At 42.3% G+C, this 12,155-nt stretch overlaps 1 protein-coding gene across 2 annotated transcripts in view; it reads left to right on the plus strand.

Moving 5' to 3' along the window:
- Positions 1–10,065, plus strand: part of akap1b (A kinase (PRKA) anchor protein 1b) — a 31,950-nt gene extending 21,885 nt beyond the window's left edge. Inside the window, exons 6-12 of one of the 2 annotated variants that reach the window (XM_079514824.1) lie at positions 810–984; positions 1,936–2,086; positions 3,142–3,209; positions 3,395–3,468; positions 3,569–3,634; positions 6,606–6,639; positions 6,944–10,065. In XM_079514824.1, the coding sequence (XP_079370950.1) occupies positions 810–984; positions 1,936–2,086; positions 3,142–3,209; positions 3,395–3,468; positions 3,569–3,634; positions 6,606–6,639; positions 6,944–6,972 (597 nt within the window). In that variant the 3' untranslated portion in view covers positions 6,973–10,065. Of the gene's footprint in view, positions 1–809; positions 985–1,935; positions 2,087–3,141; positions 3,210–3,394; positions 3,469–3,568; positions 3,635–6,605 lie in introns of both variants that reach the window. The other variant, XM_079514823.1, reaches the window with a different exon arrangement.
- The last annotated feature ends 2,090 nt before the right edge of the window (positions 10,066–12,155 follow it).

A 12,155-nucleotide genomic window follows, 5' to 3' on the forward strand; every position in this document is an offset into this window, starting at 1 on the left:
ACCGGACATCCGGTGCTAGTTACAAAGCATCATGGGAAATGCAGTTTTAGTAAACGCTTAGTAATGAATACAAATGCAAATAGCAATTCTAAATGAAATCAATATATACTGTAAATAAATCAATTATTTTTAACTCAATCAAGTCTTTTTAAACTGTAAATAATAATAATATGAAATGAACAGCTTTTAACAATATGATTAACTATGTAAACCAAATTAAGTTACAACAGCCCGTATATTTTATTTTCCTTTCTACCATATCAGTAAAAATCTGAGAATTGCAGAAAAACCTAACCCTGTTGCAAAATGAGAGGAATTAGATTTGCCAAGTTGTCACGGATTACGATATGATCATGATCTCAATATTGGCAATGTCAACCATTCTAATGTACATACCATGTAATAACCAAATAATCAAGGGCCTTCAATATGACTACGGTACACATTCCACTCCAAATCATATTATCCAACTGATTATTCATCCTTTTGACCCATTTTGACCTGAGATCAGATTCTAAAAATGTCTTCTACATCCTGACAGTTTTCTGAAAAAGCTATGTTTCTATGTCAGTCGTTCTTCGATTTTTCAAAAATAGCAGATCTACAAGCTCATAGCGCGCCACCGAGTGGAGCGCTATGAGCTTGTAGATCTGCTATTTTTCAATAGCTAAAGCATAACATAATGCTAACACCAAAATGGGTTAAAGGTAACTTCCCCAAAGCAGCCACAATACCAAGCTTGAGAGACTGATGGTAAATTGTTTAGTAGAGCATGTTAAGTGTGTTTGTTATGGATTTGGTCTCTCCAGCTGATGCTTCCCAGCGGCGTAACGGTGGAGGTCATCGTGGTGAACATTGTGTCGGCCGGCCATGTGTTCGTCCAGCAGCACACCCACCCTACCTACCACGCCCTGCGCAGCCTGGACCAGCAGATGTTGTTCTGCTACTCCCAGCCGGGCACGCCTGCCCTGCCCTCGCCAGCAGGTAAGGGAGCCATGAATGAATGCCATGTACTGTGTTCCTTCAAACAGAATGACACTGTGAAACCGCCATGCACTGCTTTCAGACCCCTTTTCCCCCGTTTGGGAGCCGGTTCAGTTCTTTTTGGTTCTTAGTCCATGAGCCAGAGCTCCAAAAGTGGAACGTTAATTATGAATTGAGTGGACAAAACCATACCTAATATTAAATTGTTTGTAGGATCAATATAAGTAAATTAATATATGATAACCCTTCCACAGGAGTAGCCTTTTCATATTTTGCATATTTTCCTAAATAATGCCTAATTTGCATATTTAGATTAGTCTTTGTGTAAGTAATCAACTGGGGAAGTTTCATGGTGATAACAATCTAATATAGGTATGGTTTTGTCCACTCAATTCATAATTAACGTTCCAATTTTGGAGCTCTGGCTCATGGACTAAGAACCAAAAAGAACTGAACCGGTTCCCAACCGGTGGAAAAGGGGCCTCAGTGCACCCCGTAGTTTTTTATTTAAAAAACAACAACATTCAAATAATACACACATCCATAAATTCACATTTAGATACATTGTATCTTTCATAATTATTGGCGACTGTAGGTCGTGGGATAACTATGAAAACCTGTCCGTCTGTCAGTCAGGTCACACCTCCATATATGGTTGTCAGTCCATTACACCTCGTGACATCGCGCACCTCCATATATGGTTGTCAGTCCATTACACCTCGTGACATCACGCACCTCCATATATGGTTGTCAGTTCATTACACCTCGTGACATCACGCACCTCCATATATGGTTATCAGTCCATTACGCCTCGTGACATCGTGCCTCGTGACATGGCGGATGCGTGCACGCGCCCTCGCCCTCCGGATGTCTTACTGGTAGTGCACACAAGATGCCGTTTATTGGTAAAACTTAACTGTGTGTCTCGCTCTCGCTCTCTCTCTCTCTCAGTGGGTGTGATCTGTGCAGCTCCAGCATTAGAAGGAGCCTGGTGGAGAGCCCAGGTCATCACGTTCTACAAAGAGACCAACGAGGTTGAGATCAGATACGTGGACTACGGAGGCTACGACAGAGTCAAGATTGATACGTTACGGCAGATACGGTAAACCACCACCACCCCCCCCCCCCCCCCCCCCCCCCCGTCACACGACGATCTGAGAAATCTAGAAATATCCAGAAGATGGACTCAAATTTACACCTAAATGGGTTTTGTTTAGTGATCGAGTGGTTATATATTTTTCAATGGCCAGAGAAACTAGTTCCTTTCCAGCGAAAGTCTGCATGTAACGCAGTTTTACAATTTATTCAATGTTTCCGTTTTCACTGTGCACTTATTGCATGACATCTTGGTTATTGACGGCGTGTATAAAGACCAGCAGATTCTATCTGATGTCTGTCGGTTGTTTGTCAAATTGTTCTTGATTTTGTTTAGTTCTCCCATAGCTCTGCTCTCAGTCGGTTGACCATGCATTTTGAAATTCTGCGCCCTCTTGTGTTCAGTCTAGGGATCGGTACCAAGCGGGTACCGAACCGAACATGCTTTGGTACCGGGTCCCCATTAAAATAGTTCAGCTACAGAGGCGCGCACTATTTATTTATCGGCTAAATCCATTATAACACCGTTGTAATGAGATGTATAGAGTAGATGTGTGTCTCTGTAACACACGTTGAATGGAGGAGTAGCCTGAGACCGCCTTGCTGCTGCTGCTGCTGCTGCTCCGAGCCGAGCACAGCTCTGCATTCTCAAGTCGTCTCAACTACTTAAGTAGGAAGAAAATAATGAAATGCAACCTTGTAACCAAGCTTTGCTGTTTTCATCCTGAATTAAGCAAACTAAATCCACATGTCGGTCAGAGGTTAACGTTAGTTCAATGGTAAATGGTGCATTTATATAGCGCCTTTATCCAAGGCGCTTTACATGTTGACCTAACTGCACAGCGCAAAATAATTAACATCAGCTGTAAACGATCGTCTCGATAAGCAGAACCGGAACCGGTATCGGACCTACAATGTAGGCATTTAGCAGACGCTCTTAATCCAGAGCGATTTATATTTAGCAAGAACTAAAAGCATGGCAATACATCATATCAGTCATATCAGTCTCAAAGTTGCAACACCATCTGCAAACTCACTCTTTCTGTTTGTTTTATTTCATAGGTCCGACTTTGTAACTTTGCCGTTCCAAGGTGCTGAGGTATTACTTGATAACATCGCCCCACTTCCAGGTAGGTCGTACTTGCCATCCTTTGTATTCATATATAGATTTTTGTGTGTGTGATTCAGTTAACATTTAAGCGGCTATACATTTCACATCTGTCAACAGACTCACTTTGTCAAATGCACTCTGTAATTATGTGCTCACAAGGCCCACCTGTTGTCTTAACATGTGGAATAAATCCCCTTCCAACAGGAGAGGATAGGTTTTCAACAGAGGCCAGCACAGCGCTGGAGGAGATGACCAGAGGAGTACCACTGCTTGCACAGGTAAACCCTGCCGTTCACCACTGAGCACACCTGTTACCTGTACAACACAGTCAAGGTCATCATTTGTTGACTTGGCATTTCTCTCTTTCTCCTTGTAAAGGTCTCAAACTACGATAACAACACAGGCCTCCCATTGGTTCAGCTGTGGAACATGGTAGGAGAAGAGGTATGTGTTTGGAGTGCTCCTGCAATGGTCTTGGTATGAGCTGAACCTCAAGAGTGAGATTCTGGAAGTAAATGTCCCATTCATTTTCTCCATAGAGAAGTTTTATTATCAGCTTTAGCACAATCCGCGCCGGGATTTCTTTCAAAATAGCAGCTCGGGGTGCCGTGCAGATATCAAGGTTCAGGGACTTTTATTCTCATTCCATACAAGTACAGAACGAGATTTGAGTACCTAGGTCCTGGTCAGGCATAAAATAAGTACAATACGTCTAAAAAACACAAAATATAAATAAAATAGTGCAAAGAAGCATTTGCACAACCCACTGATATTGCACGTGCCCATAAAAAGCAGCAGCACTAAAAACGGCATTAAAAGAAACCGTTCGTGTGTCACGGCTCAGGTTCATAATGCAGAGTTCATGTGTAATCAACAGATCACTAGTGCAAAGGTCACAGTTCAGGGTCTAGAGTTCATGATTCTCACAGCTACAGGGAAGAGGCTATTCTTCCTGGTGGTGCTGGCCTTAATACTACGCAGCCTCCTGCCTCCTGCCTGTTCGTCCCCCTCCACGTACGGTCTTCGCGTCTCGTCCTCTTTAGACAGTCCTTGACAGCTACAGGGAAGAGGCTGTGTTTCTTCCTGGTGGTGCTGGCCTTAATACTGTGCAGCCTCCTGCCCGAAGGGAGGGGGACGAACAGACAGGGTGTGCAGGGTGGGTGGCATCCTTCATGATGCTGGCAGCCTTATTCCTGCATCTGCTGGTGTAAATGTCACCGAGAGCAGGAAGGCTGCATCCAGTGATCTTCTGGGCAGACTTCACCACCCGCTGTAGAGCCTTCCTATCTGCCTCAGAGCAGCTCTCATGCCATACGGTGATGCAGGATGTTAGGATGCTCTCCACTGCACACCTGTAGAAGGCGGTAAGGACAGTGGTACCCAGCCACGCCCTCTTCAGCCGGCTCCTCCATATGGCAGATTTTACTCTGAAAGCCCCCCCCCCCCCCTTCCTTCCGTTCTGTACAAAAACCGGGAGAAATAATGTTGCTTGCTTACCTCGCTATGATTACGATTAAGTCGCTCGATAATCCCTCGCGTTCATATTTCAAACGAGAGGCATGTTTAAGTCAGAAAAGAAGAGCTTAGTATATCCATCTGGTCAAAACCACGGAGAGGAGATACGAGCCTTTCTTTCTGAGCGATAAACATAAACATGTGCGAACAGCAAGGAGTATGGTGCAGAAGGAGAGGCCAACCCAAACAAAATCCTAATATTTTTATTTCGTTTGATATCAATAAAAATGTGCTAGGACGTGTGTACACGTCCTCTCAATCCGTGGGTTGGATTAGCTAGGACGGCTCCACACATCCTACGTTCTAAATGGGTTAATGTAACATTCTGTTGACTTACCACAAGTGTCCTACTTGTAAAACTATGCTGCTCATGGAGAAATGAACTAGTTTAATAAAATACTAGTTTAATAAAACTAAAATGTATACTTTACTAATGTATTGTGTAGCCACCATGTCTGAGTGGTGGAGCTCGTGTTTACATGGAAATGTTACCCCCCCCCTCCACAAATGTTATGAGTTTCTACTATCCTAGATCTGATCATAAATGGACATCATAAATCACTACCGGTCTACTGCAATATTTAGCTTTTCTGAAATGTCTATGAAGAAATTAATGGGATTTCTACCTCAGGCGCCAGTGATGGTGGAACAACGTGGCACCGACTGGGCTCTATTGTGGGACATGTCTGGTTCTGAAATATAATTTGTCTTTACATCGTCTGGAGGGGAAACCAGTGAAACTATTAGTGCTTCTGACAAAACCTCTTAACTTCATTGAACCCTCAAAAAAGCGAAAGCAACCAATTCCACCACCTCTCCCCCTCTCATGCAAGTAATTGACAATATATAGCCACAATACCATCTTTGAGTCCGTATTGCTTTGTTTTGAAAATATAAGATTTTCTTCCATTTCCTGCAAAATATAAAAGTTTCGTTTCCTGGAAAATGAACATTTGGAGTTGGGTGGTTTCTGCCTGACAGCATATATAAACAGTGTGTTGTATCTATATTTCATGTTTTGTTTTGTCTTAAATAAATGCCCTATTATATACTTGGTCGTAGACAATATTGTGCAAAAGTAGCAATATGTCCTATATAGGCTATTAACTAACTCAATTAGCGATTTTTTTTAAGTAATAACTATGTTGGACACTACCGGCTGGCAGCTGTGGGTCAAATTTCTGGGTCAATAGTACTGATAATGAACAACTGCATTTACCGCTGTCAAACTAGAGACATTGGTCTTGTTTAGGGATGCACGTTATTGAAATCAATCAATCAATCAATCTTTATTTATATAGCACATTTCATACAACGGGTGCAGTTCAAAGTGCTTTACAGTGCTTTACAGAGCAAAAATAAAACAAGAAAAGGCAAAACACAAGAGAGCATCAAGTACATAGTAATAATAAAAACAAAAATGAGCGACTAAAACGGGGAAAGGGACATGCAATGATCTAGTTAAAAGCAATGATAAAAAGGTGTGTTTTAAGATTTCGTTTAAAAATGTCCACAGATTCAGAGAACCGTAGATCCCTTGGCAGGCTGTTCCACAGCACAGGGGCATAGTAGCTAAAGGCGGCTTCTCCATATTTTTTTGTGTTTGGGGTCTCTGGCCTTTATACAATTATTTCCATGATCATATTAGCAATATTGCCTTCCTTGTATGGCTAAATTCCACACCACAGACATTGTAAGCAGTACATAAACGTATCAATCTAGTTGGCACATAATGATCACATTTATGTGACATATTGGGGAATCATATTTATCTGTCCAATACCAATAATGCATTATGTAATTATTATTGCATCCCTCATTTTTTTCTGTCAATTTATGTCCTTGTCAATGCTGTCAATTTACGAAATCCTTGTAATGGACACTGGTTTCCTCCCTGCAGGTGATCTTGTTGAATCGTACGTTGGCAGAGAGAGGCTTTGGAACGTGGGTGGACAGCTTTTGAACAGTCCCCCACCATCCCATCTAGCCCTCCACACCCTCCATCTGAGGGTTTGGAACCTGGGTGGACAGCTTTTGAACAGTCCCCCACCATCCCATCTAGCCCTCCACACCCTCCATCTGAGGGTTTGGAACCTGGGTGGACAGCTTTTGAACAGTTCTCCCCCACCATCCCATCTAGCCCTCCACACCCTCCATCTGAGGGTTTGGAACCTGGGTGGACAGCTTTTGAACAGTTCCCCCACCATCCCATCTAGCCCTCCACACCCTCCATCTGAGGGTTTGGAACCTGGGTGGACAGCTTTTGAACAGTCCCCCCACCATCCCATCTAGCCCTCCACACCCTCCATCTTCCCTCTTCCGATTCCCCTTCTGCATCATTTCTTTGGTGATGAAAGGGTCTGCAACCCGTTACCCACCAGATGTCGTTCACAACACCTCAGTGGGACATGACTACTGGATAGGAGATTGTTTTGTTTCTTTTCGCTTTTTTTGTTTTTGTTTGTTTTTTCTACACCACCTTTAAAATTAAAAGTTATTGTACGCAGGCAAAACCTATGAGAACCAAGTACTGCTTGAGAATATGTCTGTACTTTTCTCTGTCCCTCTCCCTACCTACACACCAAAAGAACTTAAAAGGAGAAGAAGAAAAAAAAAACCAAGTACTTGTACATTTTAAAAACAGAAATCTATATTGTAACTAAATAAAAGTAAATCAGATTAATTTTTTTTTCTTCCCCCATTTCCGTCCTACCTAAAAACATCCTTCTGGACCTCGATAACACTATCTGACTGGATTGTCACGCTATGGATCTTTATCTCAACTCTAATATCCGTGTCGGTCAATGGAGAGGACCAACATTGTCGTCATCTGTTCCGTCACCTATACACACACGTGTACAGACTAGTGACAAAAGGCAATTCACCTCCATGTTGTACAGGAGATTCTTTTTTTCAGACAATAGTTCTATATGTGAGAGTCTTGTACGTAGGTCGGTGGCCACTTCGCTCGTTCGTCTCAAGATGCTGTCAGTGTCTGATGGGTGATATAGCAGTTTCCTGGGTTCTTCCAAAAAAAAGTGCGACATTCTGTCGGTCAATTGGATTTGTCAGCAGAGAGCAATTGTCCCTTTTTTGACCGACAAGTGGTGGAACTGCAAAGAGCAGAAGGGGTGGTGAGTGCTGTGCCCTCTACCAAGCCCTGCCTCTCTCCCTTTGTTTGACAAGGGTGAGTGCAAGAGACGCCACTATATCCTGGCCTCCTTCATACAACACTGTGGCCTTATGGAGAAACAGGCTTCTGTCTGTAGGCAGAAAGGGGAGCAACAAGCTGAGCCTTCTTGCTCGTTGTTCCTTTGTGGTCAAACCCCGGACTGCTCTCGTGCACCGAGAACCACACAGCATTTGCTTAACGACGCGATGAGAGGGGCGCTACTCCCTCCTTCCACCCTGTTCTCCAGCCTCGCAGTCTAGCTGTCCAAGGACTAGGAGGGGACAGAATCCACATGTTATGTTGGAACACTACAGGTCATGACACTCGACCTGACTGGAACACTACGCAACTTCTTTTGAGTTGGATCTTGTTATAATCGTACTGCAGTACACTGAAACGAACGCCCAATGCATCTCCATCAATCCACTCTGTCTCCAATATGCATGTTAAACCCGCCCAGGAGTGACTGTCCTGCAGTATTCACTGTGTCGAGGCCTAACTACTTCTAGAACCCTGTGTGTCACGCTATAGCAGGTATTTCTGTTGCACTCTGCGCCACATTCTGTTCACATTCAAAGTCGAGGGATAAGGAACCCAAGTATGTCAAAGGCGAGGAATCCGTTAGGGGGCGAAAAGTCTTTGTCATTTGTGTGTACATTGTGATGATTGAGGTCCATATTATCGTCCACCGACGGGACAGCCCTTTCTTAGGTCAGTGGTGTATTACATTACAGTACAGAGCAGATAAGCATAAAGAACAAGTCATACTACAGGAAGCCTTTCAAAAACCTAGCTTGTATTGTTGAGCGTTTTGTTTTTGTTTTTTGAGTTTTTTGCTTTGGAATTTGGTTTTCACACTTTTTGAACAGAGTGTACATAATGAGATTTATTTTGGACACATTGAATGATAATGCCTAGTGTGATGTATTGGAAGCACTGATTTCCAACTTCCCCAGTTTTGGAACTGCTGTTATGACTGTTAGTTTCACTTTCTATGTCGTAACCGTAATTCTAAATGAGGAAGTTGTTTTTGGGACGAACATCTGTCATATTTTTATGAAGTCGTTTTGTTTATTTTCAATGGTTCTACCCCCATAGACAAGAGTACTAATCCTACACTAGCAATAAGGCAGCTTTATTTTGATTTAGATTAACTGGGTGCTAAAAAAAAAGAAGGAAGAAACTATTTCAATTTATTTTCACTTTTTTTGTTATACTGTTAGACTAAGGACTGGCAGCTTTAGAGACTAAGGACTGGCAGCTTTAGAAAGTTGAAGTACACAACTTTTGTCAACGTAACACAGATGAGTTGCACTTTCTCAAACGTTTACTCTTTTAAATAATTAACTAAAGTAATCTGTCAAGATCATTTGACTCGGTCACTCTTGGATGAATTGAAAGTAAGAGTGTCTGCGATCCTTCCTCCTCTGTTCTATAAAACTTCAGGGCAGGAACAATCCCGCTAAATAAATGTTCTTGTCATGTCTGTCCTTAGAAACCTTTTGACATAGGACCTCTAGTCTAGGAGACTGACATACCTCATCAAAACGTCTCCTTCAAGAGATGTTTTGGTGTTTTGCAAGAAACCCTCAGAACTGAGGAATCGGAACATTAATATTTCCATGTCAACTACTGTTGCTTCCATTTCACTACATCCAGTACCCCCCCCTCTCCCCTTCCCCAATTATAATTAAATTAAATAAGCCCTGCTTGATCAAACTAGAACTGTTGACTTTGTGCAGATCTGTGTAAATAAGATATTTCACTGTACTTTTGTATAACACTGGAGAGAGATATGGAAACTAAAGGGAACATTATTATTATTTTTTCTGATCATCCCGACGCCTCTTCTGGTTCTCAAAGCCTGAATTATACTCTACTGTGACGGTGTTGCTTGCCGACAAGAGCTGGTTTTGAAAATCAGTTTTTGTTTTAGCAAGGGACACGGTCATGCAATGCAGTATAAATTAAGCTAAAGCCACGCAATGTTCTCTGTCTGTAGGACCTGGTGTGAAGTGTTTGCCTAGCTAGACATTAATCATTTGATTATTTAAATGAGTGTTAAAGCAATCCTGCCCACAAGCATTGAATATGTACCGGTCAGTTTTTGCTAGGCTCAAACGGTTTGAATTCATGGTTGTACAGATCTATTGGAAAAAAATAAATAAAATAAAGTTATTAAAAATTCTTATGGTATGCTTTCGTGTCACATCTTGATGGTTGAGGGTTATGGGTAACCAGGAAGTGTAGGGGTACAATAATAAGAGTGCGCTTGACCAATCAAATGTTGCTTGGTGTGTTTAATTGTATTTATTTTTTTGTGTTTAAGCATGAGTTTGGTGTGCCTTGATTGTTTATGGTTGGGTGCTGTTGGTACTAAATGTTTTGGATTTGGCAGCTAGTTCAGTGGCCTTGTGGTTTAGTGTCCACCCTGAGATTGGGAGGCATGTGTTCTTCAAACCCTTGGCCAGGTCATGATGCCAACGACTAAACATACCAAATACCTTCCTGCTTGGCACTCGGCAGTCATGTGCAGAGGGTGTACGTGTACATTCCATGCTAGCGTCATGTGCCGTGGGTATACTTTTATAGCCGCCCGTCTGACACTACAGAAACAGGAGATGGGCTCGTGCCCACTGGAGCACGACATGGCTCGGGCTACTTCCTTGCCTACGGTTGACTTTGTGGCTGTTGGTATTAGGTTAAGTTTAGGCCTGGATTTGGTATGTGGGGTAAGCACGGTTTTGGGACTTTCTGCATGCGTCAGTCACTAGACTTATATCGCCTCTAGAGGGCACTACATTCCTGTATGATTCCCAGATTTAACATTACACCACCCAAGGACATTGGGATATCATATTTTAATGTAGGCCTTAATTTCTCATCTATCTAAAATATGCATGGAAGTAGGGTTGCGATATTTACATGAGCAAGTCAATGGTTTGTTTCATCATGCTGGCCTTCAATCTATGCATGATAGGCCTATTACTGAGAGAAGATGAGTTGGCAGTAATATGTAAGTATTCCAGATAACCTCTGTGTTTATACTGTACAAAATGCATGCACGCACACACACTGTGACACACACACACGCACGCCTGTCTAAAAGCACCAGCTCATGTGCCCGGCTAGCTTCTATGTGAGGCTAGTATAATGGAGATGGCAGGACCCAGACATGCAGGTCGGTACATTGTGAACAACCTCTCCTTCAGCTTCTGCTGAGGTGGAAGCATGAGCAAGGACCCTTCCATTTAAGATTCATGATTTAAAGAGCGGTACTCCCTTTGACTTGGGCTGCCTGTGAACTTTTTTTCCTTCTATTATAGGCGAGCAGTGAGGTGGTGCAGTCTGACTGGTTAAGTACAGCAGTCCAGCCAGGCTGAATAAGTGATTGATTCACTGCTCTGAGGGGGAGAGTGGTGCAGAATTGAAAAGCAGCAGTGACTGACACTTAATATAATTCAGTTCTCACTGACAGCGAGTCCAAAAGTAGGAAAACACATTTGACACCTATACTGTATTAGTTGCAGACCACATAATCACCATAGTTTTCTTTTTATTACATTTTTTTAATGGTATGGATTTTAGGTTATACTGTAGTTGTGTCAAACAACTTCTACATACTGATGTGATCATTTTAATTGAGTTGCCAAAGTGTCATTGTGTTTCATATATAGACATATTCATGAGTTTCAAATGTAGTCCTACACTTGCCAGGTTGGAGACCAACAAACAGGTGTTGGAAACGAATTAGTTCTACGCCAATCAGACTGTCCAGACAAATTGAAACACCTGTTTTGGTCCCCGACATGGCAGGTGTATGTAGGACTACATTTGAAACTCATGAATAGTTGGCTACCGCCTAGGTGGCCTATGCACTCAGCTGCAACTGTCCATATGTTAACGCAACCAAAGAATCACCACAAGAAGGAAGTTGAATAATTGTGAGAAATCAGTGTGGTGGTATTGGGGTCTTGTAATATAGCTGGTAAACTTGTGTGTGTGTGTGTGTGTGTGTGTGTGTATGCGTGCGTGTGTGCGTGCGCATAAATCATAGAACATTTGGCTTATGCCATTAAATATTGGATGTGACAGAGATTCATATAGGCTAGGCCTAATCCATCTCAAACTTCTAATTTATTAATTATCAATCCACAAAAAAAGAAAAAAAGAAAAATATGCCATTCTATTTTGTGTAGCTCTTTGCTGCTACTAAGCTGGAGGGTAGACCAAAGTGTAAGTTCATACAAGGAATTTGTTTTGGTATTCTGCCCAGAG

Source organism: Electrona antarctica (genome assembly GCF_951216825.1).
Source record: "Electrona antarctica genome assembly, chromosome: 11".
Taxonomy (NCBI): domain Eukaryota; kingdom Metazoa; phylum Chordata; class Actinopteri; order Myctophiformes; family Myctophidae; genus Electrona; species Electrona antarctica.